The sequence below is a fragment of the Andrographis paniculata genome, unplaced genomic scaffold (genome assembly GCF_009805555.1).
Source record: "Andrographis paniculata isolate CXL003 unplaced genomic scaffold, ASM980555v1 Contig98END, whole genome shotgun sequence".
Lineage (NCBI taxonomy): Eukaryota > Viridiplantae > Streptophyta > Magnoliopsida > Lamiales > Acanthaceae > Andrographis > Andrographis paniculata.
In genome coordinates this window covers 1,522,064-1,539,142 of record NW_026137637.1, presented here as the reverse complement: position 1 = coordinate 1,539,142, position 17,079 = coordinate 1,522,064, and the positions used below count along the sequence as shown (strand labels likewise).

Genomic DNA, 17,079 nt, shown 5'->3' with positions numbered 1-17,079 from the left:
TTTTTCTCTTTAAAAACATTAAATTAAATATCTATTATTTATTTATTATATTACACAAAAATTTAATTTTACATTCAGAATATTATATTAATAAATATTTATATCACATCAAACAATTATTTCAATTCAAAATTTTATTATTCAAAACCAAATATAATTATGAAAATCAAAATATAAACACAACCTATAACATGCCCCTAATTCCCCCACACCACTACAAATTAATTATCATTATTTTAAATAATAATAAAAGAAATGCATCAATTGAATTATCGTTGATTTCCGGGGTGGACGGCACAAAACGCCACCGATAGCCCCACCGTCCTTACTCCTCGGTTCTTTTACCCAACTCCGCCGGCGAAGACAGGGCCTGCGTCGCGCCCCATAGTCACTCAGTAAAAGTTCTTCTGTATTGTCTCGTCTCGTCGAGTGGGGGCCGACAAACACCGATTTCTTGATTCTGAATTCCGATTTCAACCTAAATGTAAGATTCCTAACCCTAGAGTTTTTAATTTTGGGGTTTCATATATTGGGCATTCTGTATGCGAGACACGACCATGGGGCAGATTCTTGTAGATTGATTAGGGTTACATTGAATTTACATTTTTGTGCTCATCTTGGTCGGGATTCTGCCCCATCTTGATTTTTTTTGTTAATTTGAGCTGTCTGATTACTGCTGCTCTGCCGTCTGTGTGCCACCTCCTCTTCCCCATTCCATTGCAAAGAAATGTTAAGGCTACATAATGTGCACTTATGTTCTTATTGTTGAATAATTTCACTATGTTGAAAAGTAGATGTATCTGTTGAATATCTAGGTATGTATAATTATGATGAACTATTGACTATCGATTATTTTGCTGAATTCAGGGGAGCCTTTGAATTGCAACTTCGGTGTCCACAAAATATCAATGGCATTGCTGCTGATCCGCAACCGGATTGGAGTTTCGACAACTTATTACATGAACTTGACTCGATAGAACAAAGGCAAAATGTAAATATAGAATATCCTGGACGTTTTGCCAAAACACAGCCTAGGTATTTATGCAAAGTTTCTTTTGGTTAGGCATCTGTTCTGCAATAGTTTATGCTCTTCATAATTTGCAGCAGAAAATTGAGAGCTTTGAAGGACAACTATACTTGCAAAAGGAGCTTTGTGATGCATGTGTCAGACCAAGAAAGTGACTCAAGTGATGCTGATAGTGAAGAGGAGTCTGATACTTCATCCGGAATTTCTGGAAAAAGATTTGCTTGTGACGAACTCTACTTGAGGTTTGTGCTTATTAGAAGTATAATGGTTGGAGCACATTGTCTTTGAATTATGAAGTAAATGCGTAGAGGCATATTTGTTCTTTACTTCCAACACGTCCACCTCCCTTGGTTGACATAAAAAATAAATAAGAATCGTTGTCTCTTTGTAAGGTGCAAATAAAACGAGTAAATCTGCCTTGTTCGGCTGTTTGAATGAATATATTGCAACGTGATGTGATGTCAAGTCTGACGACTTATTAAATGATCTCTCTTTGTTCATACTCTCTCTCTCTCTCTCCCTGCTGTTTTTTTTCCCCCTTCACAAACTCTTCATTTAATCTTACGAACATCAAAAGAATGTCAGATATTTATGCTTGAGAATTATGTGTAAAATTGAATTAAAGAAAATACATGAAGTCATACTCCTAAATTTTTTGAATGGGAATTTAGAAAGAACAAGTACATTGTGTCATATAAAAATATTGATTGCTATGTGGAAGAATTATATCAGGATTCAGAAAAGTTATATGATCTGCAATTCAATCATGAATCATGATTTTTTCTTGGGAAAACTAAAGACTAAGTAATCGTGTATTTGAGATGGTCATGATATATGACTTAAAATGAATTGTATGCAATATTAGCTAGTTTGGTTGTTCACTTGCCTCTTCCTGTTATGTGTTTATTGTCTTCTCGGTGAAATTTTAGTTGAAATGTTGTATACTACTAACTGAAAGTTCTGTGATACTTACATTTTCTTCTTCCTTGAATGAATTTGTAAAGTGTTACTGAATATTTAACCCCGCAAAAATTGTGGCAGTTGCATATTCATTTAACCGTAGTAATCTGCTCTCCAATGTTATCCTAAAATATTCTGGTGGAGTTATAATGAGATTGTTAATTCCAAATATTTATGAGTGACCTGTTTTAAAAAAAAAGTAGTGACACAGATGCACGTGTTCTCTCTCAAAAAAAATTTCTTACATTACAGATGACAGTACTCTGTTTTAAGGATCATGGTATTGAGTTGTCATTACATTGATTTAATATTTAAACTTTCATAATTTTTACTTAGTTCATTTGTTTCTTAGTAATTTTCATTTTTTTTTTCTCTTGTTCATATTTGCAGTGATGCTTCTGAAGATGAGCATTTTGGGGTTCAATCTACTCCTCTGATGGATAAAATGGGGTTAGCAGAGTGTGCGCTCCATGAACTCACACAAGAATTTCATCTAACCCTATCGGTGGGTGGAATACTTGTATACCACTTTTGATATATAGTAGCTTTGGTAACTCAATTACAAACATGATTGATTTAGGAATGCACCTCAACAGCTGACTGCCTTAAATTGCTTGGTGAATCTACCAACTTACTTGATAAATTATTGAAATAGGCGCTAGACAAAACTATGATTGTTGTTGAAAATTTGAACTAGGTTCAACATATCCAAGGATAGAGGAATCAGGATATGCTCTGGGTGCTGGGAAGGTTGTCCAGATTCTACTCACTTGCAATCCATTATTATGCTCTAAATGAATTTGTACTTTCAAACTCTTTTGCAAACAAACTTGTTATCTTCAATTCTAGGCATCGTGCTGGCGTTGAAATATAGACTTTTGATGTGCTCCTGGGGTTGCATAACTTTGATTTCTGTTGCTATGGATATTTTTGTTGATTGCAGGATGAAGTGAGATTCAATATATCATCTTTGGAGTCAGAGCTGGTCAATGAAGATGAGAAATTTGTCTCAATGATATCTAAATCGGTCAAAGACAGAGAACATCAACAAGAAAGGGATAGACAATTTGATTTGCAGTATCAACGCACAATGTAATCTGCACTAATCAGTATTGAATAATTTTCAATTTCGTTCTAGATCATGTTGTACAGGTATCGACACTTCTCTCTTTTATCATGACAGTGCCCAAGCACTTGATAATCACCTTACGGAGTTACAGAGGGACCATGAGCTCATCTACCAACTTGAAGAAAAAAGAATTAGAGATGATGCAGCTCGTGAGGAGGCTAGAAGGAAGGAGAAGGCACTTCAGGAAGAAAGAATGCAGCAAGAAAGGATCAGAGCAGAAGAGGAGGTTAATTCTTGGTGTATCGTAATTTCATATGCCACATGATATAACATGATTTCTGCAGTTTGATGCTTCTCATTTGATCACTTGGATTTATTTTTTTTTCATGTTTTTCTGCAAAATATGGACATGTTTATTCTGTACTTATTTTTGTATTTTGGTTTTTGAGTAAAAGAGTTGTTTGATGTGGTTTTTGTATGGAAAAAAAAAACTCGGAAGTGAACAGAGCCTATATAATAGTTGGTTTTGACTGAGGATTTACTGTGTTATAATGCAGGCCAGACTGAAAGCTGAAAAGGCTGAGAGGGCTAAAGCAGCAGCAATAGAGGCTGAGAAACGAGCTGCCGAAGAAGCTGCTTCCAAACGTGCAAATGAGACTCTAAAAGATACTGCAGCCAATGCGTTGGGAGATTCTAAGGGAAATCTGAGGCCATCTTCCAATTCTACCTCTGATGTCAAGAAAGAAGTTCAATCTTCAGGTTTCTACATACTTCTCTGAGGATGTTGGTGTATTGTTTGATTTTATATTCATGTGATATTGGCTTCTTTGTGGCAGCAAGAAATGTAATCAAAGCCTCAAAGAATGCTCTTGAAATGGAAAAGAGACGGAGGCAAGTATATGATGAAATGATCGCAAAAACTGAGGCTATTAAAGCAAGTGGCAATCAGGTAAACCATTGGAGAAGAATTTTATAAATAAAACATAAAACTTCAAAATTGATGATCGACTCTATATCTTGTGTCACTGAGTACATCTATTATCTTATTTTCTGCTGTCATCAAATCCAGTTCATTAAGCTATAGAAATTTGGTAGAATATCATTTCATGTCATATTCATTTGTTTCAGCACTTCCCAATAATTTGTAGTCTATGTTAGGGTTTATGAATGCTCAAGCGTAAAATTTAATTCACCACTTGAACTCTATTTTGTGCAGAACTATCACAAGCATGGACTGAGTATAGGAAGACAGATTAGAACGATCTCAGCTACTATGGAAAATATCAGGCAAGTAGGATTAGCCGTTTTCTTATCTTTTACACTAAATATAGTTAGCCTTGGATTGCTTTGCTATAAGGTATATGACTTGCCCATTGGGGATTTCTTTTGATTCAGAACAAAAGCAGAAGACTTGGTGAATCTCATTAATAGTCCAGGGTGTCCCCAACCTATTAGTATCCAATTATTTGTGGAAAAGGTCTCGTCATGGACTACCAATTGGAGTGCATTCTGTATTTTCTGTTTCCTTAGTTTTTGTAGAACTAAAATCTGCATCTGTTGTTTTCTAGGTACAAGAACATGATTATGTTCGTAAAAAGTTGTGGTTGATGTGACCTCTTACAACATATATTTAAATTGCAGATAGTTTCCAACTGCACAAATCAAAGGGGGTTGAGTGCCATATATGCTGTAGCTCGAGTGATTGTTCTTGTGACATCTAAGGTAAAATATATAATCTAAATCTGCACATATTAATGATATGTGTGCTGGACAATAAAAATGCTTGCATTTTCCATACCTTTCTTTGACATATTTATAAGCCTAAATGCCTTTGTAAATTGATGAAAGTCAGTACTGATTGTATTATTTTTAAGTTTGCATATTTAATATTATAGTTTACCTGGGGGCTCCCTTATTGATATGATTTGAACCTGAAACCAAGCTTGATGGCAGTCTTTTTCTCATGGCGTTTATATATAAATATATATATATATATACACATACGGGATTTATCCTCATATGATTACTACAACATGCATATTAGATTGCAGATTTGCTTGTATCAATAAACATTGCAGAAGTCTAACTATTCACTGTATTCTGATCTTAAAATTGTAATTTCTACTTTTCATTTCATGGAAACAGATCCCTGTGGCCATGGATGTTCTCATAGCTGAGTTGAATAAAATTTGCATTTACACAGTTCCGAAGCACATAATTTACTCCGAGGTAATTTTCTAGGATGCTGTCCCCATTTTCTTTTGTATAAAGTTGTGCCGTGTCATTGGTTCATGATTTGCAGTACTGCATCGTTTTGTTGTTCATTTGCTCATCTTTCATGTTAGGGACTGCCTCTTCTAGTTCAAAGACTCCTTGTGTCTCACATTAAATTATGCTCGTATATTTAAGCTATATATATATATATAACATATATTACAAACACACATCTTTTTTTAAATCCCTAAGAAAAGTAAATATTGCAAGGTGCTCCCAATTAGTTATTGTGCTACAAAATTAACTGACATTGGTTAGATTGATACGGTTCCTATTTAAATTGTTAAAAAGTTTTAAAATCAAAAATAATTTGTGCTGCTGAGAACTTTTCGTGTGTAGATTCATGTTTTCATGGCTAACCATCTTCCCTAATTCAGGATGTCTTTAAGAGCAAGGATGCTTATTTTAAAGCCATTGGCTACCGCGAAAATGGGAATATTGAAAGCACTGATGATTATGTAGATAGGTTGGGTAGTTATATGCGACTATACGGAGCTCTGGTGCAGGTTCGCAGCTATTTCATTTTTTTTTCCCCTTATTATTGTTTTCTGGGAATCTGTTGTGCACTTCGATTAGACAATACACTGATTCTATGGCAGACCGAGGTTGGGCCCTTCCAAAATCTACATGGACTCGGAGAAGGCTGGGCATGGCTTGCAAGATTCTTGAATGCTCTCCCAGCTAACCTCTACACTGCAGTTGCACTGCAGTCATTTCTCGAGGTAAGCTTCACCCATTGTTTGCCGATTTTTAAGAACCACCGATGTACAGAACAGTTCGAAGATAAGTGATTTTGGTTGCAGATGGCTGGATTTGCATTGTACAGAAAATACAGAAACCAATTCAAGAAGCTGCTGAGCATTATCGATCGTGATTTTCTGAGTGCATTAAAAGAAGGCGGGAGTACCAAAATAAACAAGGTCAAAATGTCTATTAGAAACTACATCGAATCAAACGAATACCAGAGGGAACCCGAGGAATCAAAGCTACGGGATCATTTGGAATCCCACCAGTTTTGCTAATGAGTAAGCGGTCGCCCTCCACGTTGGCTTATTTATCTTTTAGGGTAAATTACATTTGTATGCACAATATATTTTATGTAGAATTTATTGCATAATTCACCTTCATGTTCGCCAAAACATTGCATAAAATCCCTAAATTTGTGCCCAAACTTCTGGTAAGGTAAGGGCTTTATGCATATTTTGGGCTAACATGAAAATTAGTCGCGCAATAAAATTTACACGGCATATTTTGATGCATTTTTGTTAGAACATAAATACCATACATACAATTTACCGTATATTTTTAACTTTCTACCTTGGCTCTTGAAAATGGTATTTTTAACTTTCTACCTTGGCTCTTGAAAATGGGATATGGACATCACTAAGCATATCGACGTATTCTTCATTTTAAGTCGTCTATATGAATATGCAGGCGGATGAACTGGAGGTACACAAGTTTGTGTAGAATAGGCTGTCGAAATACTTCCAAGGCAATGCGCAAGAGGTCAGTAACCGAATCCCTTGTCGCGTGAGTATGAATTGGTGAATTGTGCAATTGAATACATAGGAATATTGTGCGATAGTTGTTGGATGTGATATATATTTCGGTGGCACGGCCCCCTATTTTATAGTATTATATGTTAGAAATTTATATTGAAATTAATTTTATTTTATTATTTATTTTTTTGTTGAGTAGGAATCATGGTTTGGACGTAATGTTTTGTGGGATTGAAGTAAAATAACTTTATATGGAATCTTGATAATTGAATAGTAGGAAAAGTTAAAAAGTTAAGTGAATTTGAATACCAATTTTCATTTAAAGCGCATATCTTAGGGTGGCTCTGTCAGGTATAACCAGAAATGGTAATGGGTCGATTCGTGTCGATTTAATACTTTAAACGAGTTAAATTACTCAACTCTAATCCAACTCGTTTATTATCGTGCTAGGTTCGTGTTGACCCGTTTATTACTGTGTCAGGTTTGGATTGACACGTGTTGACCCGTATACATAATTAAGTCGAATTTTTTTATTCAAATTAAATAATTTTTTGTTGTGTTGTCGTGTTATTTTAGTTTTTATTTGTTTGAGTGTAAATTAGGTTGAATTATTTAAAATTGAACTTAGTTTAAATTAATTTATGAGAAAATTAATAAATTATGATTATTTTACCTATATATAATAAATATATTAATCAATATTAATATATTATAGTCGGATTGTCATGTCGGGTTCGAGTTGAGAGTCTCAATCCTAATCCGACCCGTTTATTATCGTGTCGGGTTCGTGTCAACCCGTATGCATAATCGGATTGAAATATTTGACCTAAACTCAATTATTTCGTATCGGATTATCGTACCGGGTCAGTTTTTGTCATATAACGGAAATTTTATGCCATAGTATTGTAAATATTGGTGAAAATATATTGTATTGAATTATTGGTTATATTTGTTAAATTATTTGTAAACCGAAAATAAAAAATAACTATAAATTATTTTAAATTATGACAATTAAAATAATAATAATTAATAGATATATAAATGTATAAGTATTTTTTTTTTAACAATTAGCTGAATTTTTGTAAATATCCACAGACCACAACTATATTTTTGTACTTTTCTCAATTATCTCCACTCCAACTTCAATGAAAGAATTTTGTAGAAAAGAGTATTTCTTATATATATAAAGAAAATTGGTTACGAAAAGAGACAGAAATGTGCCCTTATATATGTTTGTCCAATTAAATTCGATTTCAATATATATATAATATATATATTTTTTATTAATATAAAATATTATTTTTTATATTATTTAAACAATTCTTATATCTGTCTCCAAAATGTATTTTTTCTTTTTAATGTATAATAATAATAAGATTATGTAGCTTATTTTTATCCCCTAATCCTTAATTTTTATTTTTCTTTTTTTGTGTAAACTTCAAGTGCAAGGGTATGTTTGTTTGGGGTTTGAATTTTGAGTTGGAATTTGAATAGTAAAAATTTTGAATTGGAATAGTTGTATGATGTGATATAAATATGTGTGCTGTTTTGAATATAAAATTGATTTTTAGTAATTCATCGACAAACTACTCAAATTGCATGGGAAAAACCACTGTTCAGCTGGATAAAGTGTAATGCAGATGGTGCCTTCAAACATGGAACTGCAACTGGCGCGGGTGTTTTACGAGATGATATGGGTGCTTGGCAAGGTGGGTTTTCTTTCAATATGGGTATAGGTTCGGTTCTTGCTGTTGAGTTGCTCGCTATTTGGCATGGTCTTGAATTGGCCTATGAAAAGAATATCGCAAGACTGATTTTGGAGTCGGATAGTAAAATTGGAATTCACTTTATTAATTCACCAATGGAACAGTTAGGAATACACTGTCACATTGTTCATAAAATCAGAAATCGAATGGCAAAAAATTGGGAAGTCCGGCTACAACATATTTACTGGGAAGCCAACTTGATTGCGGATCGTCTAGCTCATTTTGCAACAAGACAAAACTGGCATAACCCACTTTGTTAGACCACCAGAGGAGATTGGACAGTGGCTCCTTCGTGATGTATTAGGAATCTCGTATGATCGAGAGATTTAAACTTAGGTAAATGTATTACCTCATTGCTTGTATTTTCAAAAAAAAAAATAAATAAAAAATTAATTTTTAGTATAATATAAAAAATAAAAAATAGGTATTTAATTTGATTTTGTTGAGAAAAAAAAAATCGGATGAACAGTGGATTAAAAATCCAATACCCCAAACAAACACACCCTTAATAAAATTGCATTTACTTTACATACGTACATATATACATATATGCATCAATTTTCAATTCTTCTACTTTAATCCCTCATTGTTTCTTTCTACATTTCTTCAATGTTCGATCCTTCAATCTCCAAACTCCAAACTCACTCTATAGTATATTCTTCTCCCAACTGATGTTCGATCCTTAAAATTCTAACAGAATCGATATCTTCTAACCCGATCGATACTCATCATTCGTATCGAAATCATGTATGCGTGCCCATTCATCGCTCGATCTCAAAACTACGATCGTTTCTTGTCATCATCATCATCGTCGTCGTCGTCGTCGCTACTATCATCTTCATCTTCGTCGTCTTCGTCGTCTTCATCTATGTCATTTAAGTGAGTCGAGAAAGGCGCTCCGGGACCACCCGTCGCAAGAAAAGTAAGAGCAGCCACCGCGTCGGCGATCAAGGGTCGTACGGACGGCTCGTCCTGTATACACATCGACGCAACTCCGACGGCTTGGTTCAACGCCGTCGTCGGGAACTCCTTTCCGAGGCGCGGATCCGCCATTTCCGGATACTTCTTTGGATCACACATAAAAGGTTTAGCCTACGACGCATTAGGGTAACGAAAACTACGTCAGCATCGAGCACGGTAAGACAAGAGTATCGGATCAAATCTCAAGGTTTTTGAGACGATCACGACTAGGGGTGGCAAAAATAAGCACGGTCCAAAAGCTCGGTCCGAGCATGGTATATAAAAATCGTGCTTGGACCTCCAAAAATAGGCCCAAAAATTTTCGAATCATGCCTAAACCAACAGACTAATGAACCAGGCCATGCCTGAACTCATAAAGGTCGGACTGTGCCTAGCCAAGTCCAGTTTTTAAAATAAATATTTAAATTTTAATAAATATATATATATATATACTAATTTTTGAAATAAAAACAGAATTTAAAAATGGCTTGATGGTAAAATTTTTGACTTGCGGGCTGGCCAGGCACAACTTAGTTTCAAGCCGGGTCGTGCTCTGGCCGCCTTTCCAAGCCCGACTTGCAATTGGGCTGTGCTGGCCTAAGCACAGATTGGAATTGGGTCAGACCTGCCCGGCCCGAATTGTCACCCCTAATCTCAACACTTCGAACATATATCGAAAAAACTCGGACTTACCCAAGTGACCAAGCTTTGTTCTTGCGCGGGTCTCGACCCGTCGTAGGCTCGACGCCCCGTGAGAAGCTCGAGTAGAACTACGCCGAAGCTGTAGACGTCGGATTTCATCGTGGCGTCGCCATGCCTACCGCATTCCGGCGCGGAGTAGCCGTAGGCCGATAGGATTGTCGGCGACGCATTCATCTTGTTGCTGTGCTGCATCAGCTTGGCGAGGCCGTATTCGGAGAGCTTCGGAGTGTTGGCGTTGTCGTCGAGCAAAATGTTCGACGACTTCAAGCTGCAATATATGATCGGCGGATCGACTTTCTCGTGCAAATACTCGAGCCCTTCCGCGACGCCCAACGCTACCTTCATCCTCGCCGACCAATCCAACGGCTTCTTATCCTCGGGAAGCTCTAAAAAAACGTCGACAAAAATAGAAATTTTAGCAACACGAACATAAATTTTAGCTCAGACGACTACAAAAATTAAATGATGAGTACCGAAGAGACGGGTTTCCAAAGGGCCCAACGGCAAGTACTCGTAAACCAAAAGCCTTTGATCGCCATCGGCGCAATATCCGATTAATTTGACGAGATTCGGGTGGTCAAGTTGGATCAACGTCGAGACTTCAGCTTGAAACTCTTTACTCCCTTGAGTCGCGCTCCGGTCGAGAGATCGAACAGCGACGATCTGTTCGAAAAAAAAAAGAGCTCGTCCGATCGGGGATTCTTAACGAGAATTCGCGAATAATATTCGAGAAGAAAATTCTTCGATATACCTGTCCGTTCGATTGAAGTGTCCCTTTGAAGACTCGTCCGATTCCGCTCTCACTCAATAGGGACTCTTGCCGGAAGTTCTTCGTCGCTATGGCGAGCTCCCGGAATGTGAATGCCTTGGCTGCGCCGATGTTTCGACTCGCCGGAGTCCCGACGTTGGCGTCGGCCGGAGGAGCATTGCTTGTGCATGCTGAAAGAGAGGAACAAGAGATCAAAAGCAACTCCAAAATTCTTGATAAATAAATCTGATATATATAATTCAGCACAGTACTGACAACACACCGTACTAAAATATATAATATACAATACAATGAAAAATACCGTACGATTTATGTTAATATAATACAAACACATGACATAAAGTAATAATATATGACATCCTCCACACGACACATTCTAACATTGATCTCAGCAGCAAAGCCGATCCTGCCTTTCGAAGGGCTCGAGAAGGGCTCTTAAATATATGTATATAAATAATATATTTTTATTTATAATAAAATAAAACAATTTTTTGAAAAGAAAAGAATTCCAAATTTTGGGTATTAGAGATTTAGGGGTGTTTGTAGGATTGAATACATATTCAGTTCAACTTTTAAAATTCTTGGAGGTATTCAGTTCAAAATTTTAAGTTTGTGTTCTTTTTGTAGTTTTTTCTGCACGGTTTTATTGTTCAAATTCTTTTTTTTTCTCCGAATATATCAACTCAAATAATAATAATTATTATTATTTTTTTTAGGGCCCAAACTAAATTGTTCTAGTTAGCTTAAATAAAAATAATTATAGATTAATAAAAATAATTATATACTAAGATTAAAATGACTTATTTAAAATCTAAAGAGTTATAACGATGAATTTTAAAATATGATTAAAGTGTATAATTATACTCCCTCCGTCCTATAAGTAAATATTTATTTGCTTTTTGCACATAGTTTTAGAAATATTAGTATTATATTGGGATATAGTAGGAATAAAATAGAAATGACTAAAATAACCAGTTGTATGGTATTTATTTGATATAAAGGTAACGACATTTATATAATATATTGTAAGTTGCAGGATATTTGTAATATTAGATATATAGTACAGTTATTAAAAAAAATGAAATGGATACTTTGTTACACGTACTAAAATGGAAAAATAAATAATGGGACGGAGGGAATATTTAAAGGAAAATGACAAATTATGTGGATAGGGAAGTTATAAAATATTATATCCAACAATTATTTGCATTCATCATACTACAAAACACAATTTGAAATAAATTCAGGAGGCGAACATAAACAAAAACTCATGTTCCTCGGCTCTGTCATTCAAATTTATGCCTAATTTCTTTTTCTTGGTTGGGATACAAAAAAATATTTTAATTATTTTTTAATAAATCAAAAAAAAAAAAAAATCGTATTCGGTCAAACGAACATAAATTTTCACGACTAAGACAATATTAATTAACAAAAAATGCATATGTATACCCGAAGCTGAAGCTGAAGCTGAAGCTGGAGGAGGATCAGATGGTGATGATGATGAACTGAGATGATCTTGCCGTGTACGAGAAGAAATAGGTTTGCTGTGTCTCTGAGAAGAATCTTCCCTCTTTTTCTTACTCTTAAAACATGCGAAGCAACCCATCCTCAATTAACAAATCTCATACATTCTTCATTACACAAAAATTATTGGGGCAACCTTAAAAAGGACAAAATCATATTTCTCAATATATTGGTTTGTGTTTGTACAGATAAAAAGCTATCTTCTCCCTAAAACATTGTAAGAAAAGTATGAATGTTTAAAGCCCAATAAAATTAGGGATTAAATCGAAGAAATCAAAAGGTATGTACAGAAGAAATTATACATAGGAAGAGTTGCAGAAAATAAATAAAATAAAATGTTGGGGGAATGAAGGACCAGAATGTAAAGAGTATTTTTTTTTCCCCAGAATTTGGATGTAAGAAAAAGCATCTTAATTTGCAGAAAGAGAGAAGATGGTGTTAATGGAGGGAGAGAGGTGTTTGGGAGGGAAGAGAAAAAGGGGGAGATTTGAATGGGATATTTTACACTTGTTTTTATGTTAATCATTTCTCACGTATAATTATTTACTTAGGTTGTGTTTGGTAGATAGAAATGAGGTTAGAGAAATAAAAATAGTATTTTCTCTGTCCAGTTAGAAAGTATACATATTTTTATTTTGGAACGTTCGATTATAAAGTAAATATTTCATTAAATACCTTACTTTTTTTTCCACAAATACCCTTACTTTACATCACATCATTACTTTTACACCAAAAAAAACAAGAGCAAATATGTCATTTTACTACTTTTAACTACTCACTATAATTAAAATACTATTATTTCTTAAACACCGCGCCAAAAATAAAAATAAATGTTTACTGTGTGTGGACGGAGGGAATATCATTTCTCTTGTTTGTTTAAGCCAGTGATGAAACTTGAAAAAAAATCATTTTTATTTCTCTATTTTCATTTCTCTCTCGTATACAGAGAAATTGAGAGAAATGATGTTCTAGTATATATTTTTAATTTTTGTTGGTACTATTTTTAATTTTTCTATTTTTTTTAAAAAAATTATATTATTTCAATTTTACAAAAATCAAAATCTATTTATTGTTAAAATATTTAATTTTTACGTTCTTTTAAGAAATTATACTAAAATATAATTTTAAAAAACATTGTATATAATTTATAATTTTTTTTTAAAAAAAAAGTCACCAAAAATATTTTTCATGAATTCTCATTCGTTAAAACTTTTTTTATCCGGTTAATTATTTATTCTTGTTTAATAATTCATATAGCTGCATTTTTTTTATATATATTTCTAAACTAAATTATCTGTTTTACGAAACAAGAGAATTAATTCTCATTCTCTAGTCAACTCCATTTCTCTCGAATTTCATTATCGACTCTCATTTATTTGCAATTCTATTATCTATATCAAATGCCCCTACATTGTAGAGTGTATTTCTTTAGGGCGGTTTGGTTCGGAGAAATTTGAATTTGAGTTTTTCGTTTTTATTTGGATTTTAAGATATGTTTGAGTTTTTTTTTTTTTTTTTTTTTTTTATGTTTGAGTTTGGTTTGGGTTCGAGGAGTTTTGATATATATATTGATTTGATAGATAATAAATATAATAATATAAATGTGTATTAAATTTAATTGATAAAATAAATAGTAGTATGATTTGATATGAATTTATATTATATTCAACATATATATTTTTAAATTTTTAATTATTTATATTATAAAAAATTTTATTATCTATCACATATATTGTATATATTTTTTTTAACTTATAATTATTATAAATATTAAATAAATTATTATTTAAATATTTTAATTTAAAAAATAAAAGATAACAAACCCAAGCTATCAACTAGCCTACACCCTATTTATGCAATCATAATGTATATATTATCTTCCATTTCAAAAATAATAGTCTCATTATTTTTTCTTGGTAATTTCTTTTTTATAAAATTATTTTCATTTTTTTATAATAATTATATAAAGTAAGAGCATTTTAGTCTTTTAAAAACACTTTTACACTCAATATTAATATAATATTATTATTTCTTTATTTTCATAAATATCTTAAATGTCTCATTACATCATACTTTTACACAAAAATATGTTTATTTTGATTTGTTTAATTACAAAATAAATATTAAAAAATAATCTACATTTTTTTATTTTTTTTTTACAAATATCACTAATGTTTCATTACGTCATATTTTCATACCAAAAAATATGAATAAAATTACTTTTACATTACTCTTTAACTATTATTTACTACAATTAAGATACTCTTATTGGGGCAAAAGTAAATATATATTTTAAATTGGACAGTATTATTTTATACTACTACATCTATATCATATATATATATCATAATACCTACATATATCTTTGATTAAGAATGAGTACATAAAATTACATTTTTCACCCTTCAAATTATGATTTATATTATTTTTATTTGTTTAAACATGTAATTTTTATCTAAAATTTGTCTAAAAAATGTAATTTAACTTGGCCCACTGTACTTTTTCAGATTCAGTTTTTTGCCACCTATATATACCTTGTAGTAAGAATGACTACGTAAAATTACATATTGACCCTTCAAAGTATGATTTTATATTTTTTTATTTGTTTAAACTTGTAATTTCAACCTAAAATTATAATTAATTTATCGTTTTTGTGTTTGTGTTGTGGCCTTTTAATATTATGTAAAGGGCATGGCTATATATGAATTTTGGAAGAAGCGAGAGACACTATGGTTAAAAACCGTTGACCGATTGGGTATGAAAATTAGCCAATCTAATTTCGATGAATATCTCTCGGTTTCATAATTGACCAATTGATGGTAGTTTTTTCTTTCACTAATTTTTCATCTATCTAATTTCCTTGGGTTTTTTTTTTTTTGCCTTACCAAAATTCAAGAATTTCACTTCAAAAGGTGAACACACTATTGGTTTAGAATTTCGCAAGGTTATGTTGTTTTAGATTAGTTATTTTGAAATGTTTTATGAAATTTTATTGAAAGCTGTTTAGTTTGTGGATTAAAAAATAAAAAATAAAAAATTGTGGCTTATTGATTAATGTTTGAATTATTGTAAGCTTGGTGTTATAGAAATGGAGATAAATTCTTCGAGAAAATGCTTATGTGGTTGTGCAATTAGATTGCGACATTGGGTGGAAGAATTGAAGTATTTCTTCGAAGATCCGACAATTGTGTTGTCCGATTGAGATTCTGTAGATTCAAAGCCTTGTGAATGGTTAGATATTAGTTATTCAGTAAATAAAAATTATGTTGCACAGATTAAAGATTATTTTTTTATTAATTTTTTTTTTAATCATATATCTTAGTTTTCATAATATGAAAAATATAAATTCTTTTTAATATAGAAAATTACATATATGATAAAATATAATACAAATATAACAATTTTATAAAATAAAAGTAATAATATTTTTTATTGTGCAGCGTAGCTTACCACTACGAGTACTAGTGTATATATATAAACTGATTAATACTCCATATATTATAATATTATATACTTATTTAATAAAATAATTTATTCTCATTTTAATTAGTTTAATATCTTAAGATATTGACTGTTTAACTTTTTAAAAATATAATACTCGTATTAAATATTTACTTTGCCAAAATTAGTACATATTTTTTATAAATTATAAAGGAAGTGTAACTAATTTTGGCGGGCGGAATGAATATATATATATTTTTATAAAATATTACATTAAATATTATTATTTTTAAATTCTTAAAATTTTAAAGTTTGTTTGGTTGTTGTTTTGAAGTTGTTTATTTAAATAATATTTTGATACAAGAGAAAAATTAATATTATATTTTTATTTAAAAAATGTGTAAAATGAATAGGGGTGATTTTTGAAATCACACCCGTATTTATTTGTAAGGTTTGGCTTTGATTTTACTATTTTCAATTATTTTTTTTAAAAAAAAAACTCTAAAAAAATATTTTTATTATATTATATTAAAATTTATTTTATATTTAAAATATCATATTAATATATATATTTATATTACATCAATAATTATTTAAATTTAAAATTTTATTTTTCAAAATCAAAATTTTACAATCGATTTGTTTGGTTTTGATTTGAAGTTAATTTAAAATGAAATATTTATTTGAATTCTTTTTAAAAAATAATATTTTTATATATGAAAAATATTGTATTTTTATTAAAAAAATGTGTCAAGTAAATGATGTTAGATTTTAGTTTTAAATATTAAAAGAACAAATACAAATAAACACAAGTGTTCTTCTAAAATGGTATATTTTGTAGATTCTTTAATATTAACTATTGAAAATTATAAAATATTTTAATATTATTGAATTTCTTTTATTATCTTTTTAATTTTAAAGAAAATATAATTAAAAATTAATGTTTTTATACAATATAGTTTCTTTCTTTCTTTCTTTTAATCGTTTAATTTGATGTTGTCACGTATTCACATCAGTTAAAATCTTTACGTGTTGTAAGAGAAAGTCTGGTAGTGTGGAAGTGGAGTGTGACTGTGAAGTCCTTTAGG

The 17,079-nt window shown here is 31.6% G+C and overlaps 2 protein-coding genes across 4 annotated transcripts; one reads left to right on the top strand and one right to left on the bottom strand.

The window, feature by feature from the left end:
- Nucleotides 1-261: 261 nt before the first annotated feature.
- On the top strand, nucleotides 262-7,031 carry LOC127243951 (mRNA export factor GLE1). Of its 3 annotated transcripts, none has more exons than XM_051264204.1 (16): nucleotides 263-484; nucleotides 868-1,035; nucleotides 1,108-1,269; nucleotides 2,378-2,492; nucleotides 2,931-3,079; nucleotides 3,171-3,342; nucleotides 3,614-3,815; nucleotides 3,893-4,005; nucleotides 4,273-4,343; nucleotides 4,452-4,533; nucleotides 4,698-4,778; nucleotides 5,202-5,285; nucleotides 5,708-5,836; nucleotides 5,930-6,052; nucleotides 6,134-6,355; nucleotides 6,765-7,031. In XM_051264204.1, coding segments are annotated over exons 1-15 (1,872 nt in total). In that variant the 5' UTR covers nucleotides 263-482; the 3' UTR covers nucleotides 6,353-6,355; nucleotides 6,765-7,031. The 3 variants fall into 3 exon arrangements, with proteins under 3 accessions (XP_051120162.1, XP_051120161.1, XP_051120160.1); XM_051264203.1 differs by having other exon boundaries at nucleotides 1,105-1,269; XM_051264205.1 differs by lacking the exon at nucleotides 5,202-5,285 and having other exon boundaries at nucleotides 262-484; nucleotides 1,105-1,269.
- Nucleotides 7,032-8,699: 1,668 nt separating this feature from the next.
- Nucleotides 8,700-12,632, bottom strand: LOC127243760 (probable serine/threonine-protein kinase PBL25). The gene is made up of 6 exons (XM_051263925.1): nucleotides 12,476-12,632; nucleotides 11,009-11,196; nucleotides 10,731-10,920; nucleotides 10,249-10,643; nucleotides 9,426-9,687; nucleotides 8,700-8,710 (listed from the first exon to the last, which is right to left on the bottom strand). The coding sequence occupies exons 1-6, from the start codon at nucleotides 12,630-12,632 to the stop codon at nucleotides 8,700-8,702; spliced, it is 1,203 nt and encodes a 400-aa protein (XP_051119882.1).
- Nucleotides 12,633-17,079: the final 4,447 nt, after the last annotated feature.

What these genes read in the sequence shown, in the direction of transcription:
- LOC127243951 (XM_051264203.1), top strand. An exon ending in TTGCAGTATCAACGCACAAT is followed by an intron (nt 3,080 to 3,170) that starts GTAATCTGCACT and finishes TTATCATGACAG; the next exon opens with TGCCCAAGCACTTGATAATC. An exon ending in TTGTTCTTGTGACATCTAAG is followed by an intron (nt 4,779 to 5,201) that starts GTAAAATATATA and finishes TCATGGAAACAG; the next exon opens with ATCCCTGTGGCCATGGATGT.
- LOC127243760 (XM_051263925.1), bottom strand. Translation starts at nt 12,632, where the DNA reads ATGGGTTGCTTCGCATGTTTTAAGAGTAAGAAAAAGAGGGAAGATTCT. An exon ending in TTTGGAAACCCGTCTCTTCG is followed by an intron (nt 10,644 to 10,730) that starts GTACTCATCATT and finishes ACGTTTTTTTAG; the next exon opens with AGCTTCCCGAGGATAAGAAG. An exon ending in AACAAAGCTTGGTCACTTGG is followed by an intron (nt 9,688 to 10,248) that starts GTAAGTCCGAGT and finishes AATGCGTCGTAG; the next exon opens with GCTAAACCTTTTATGTGTGA.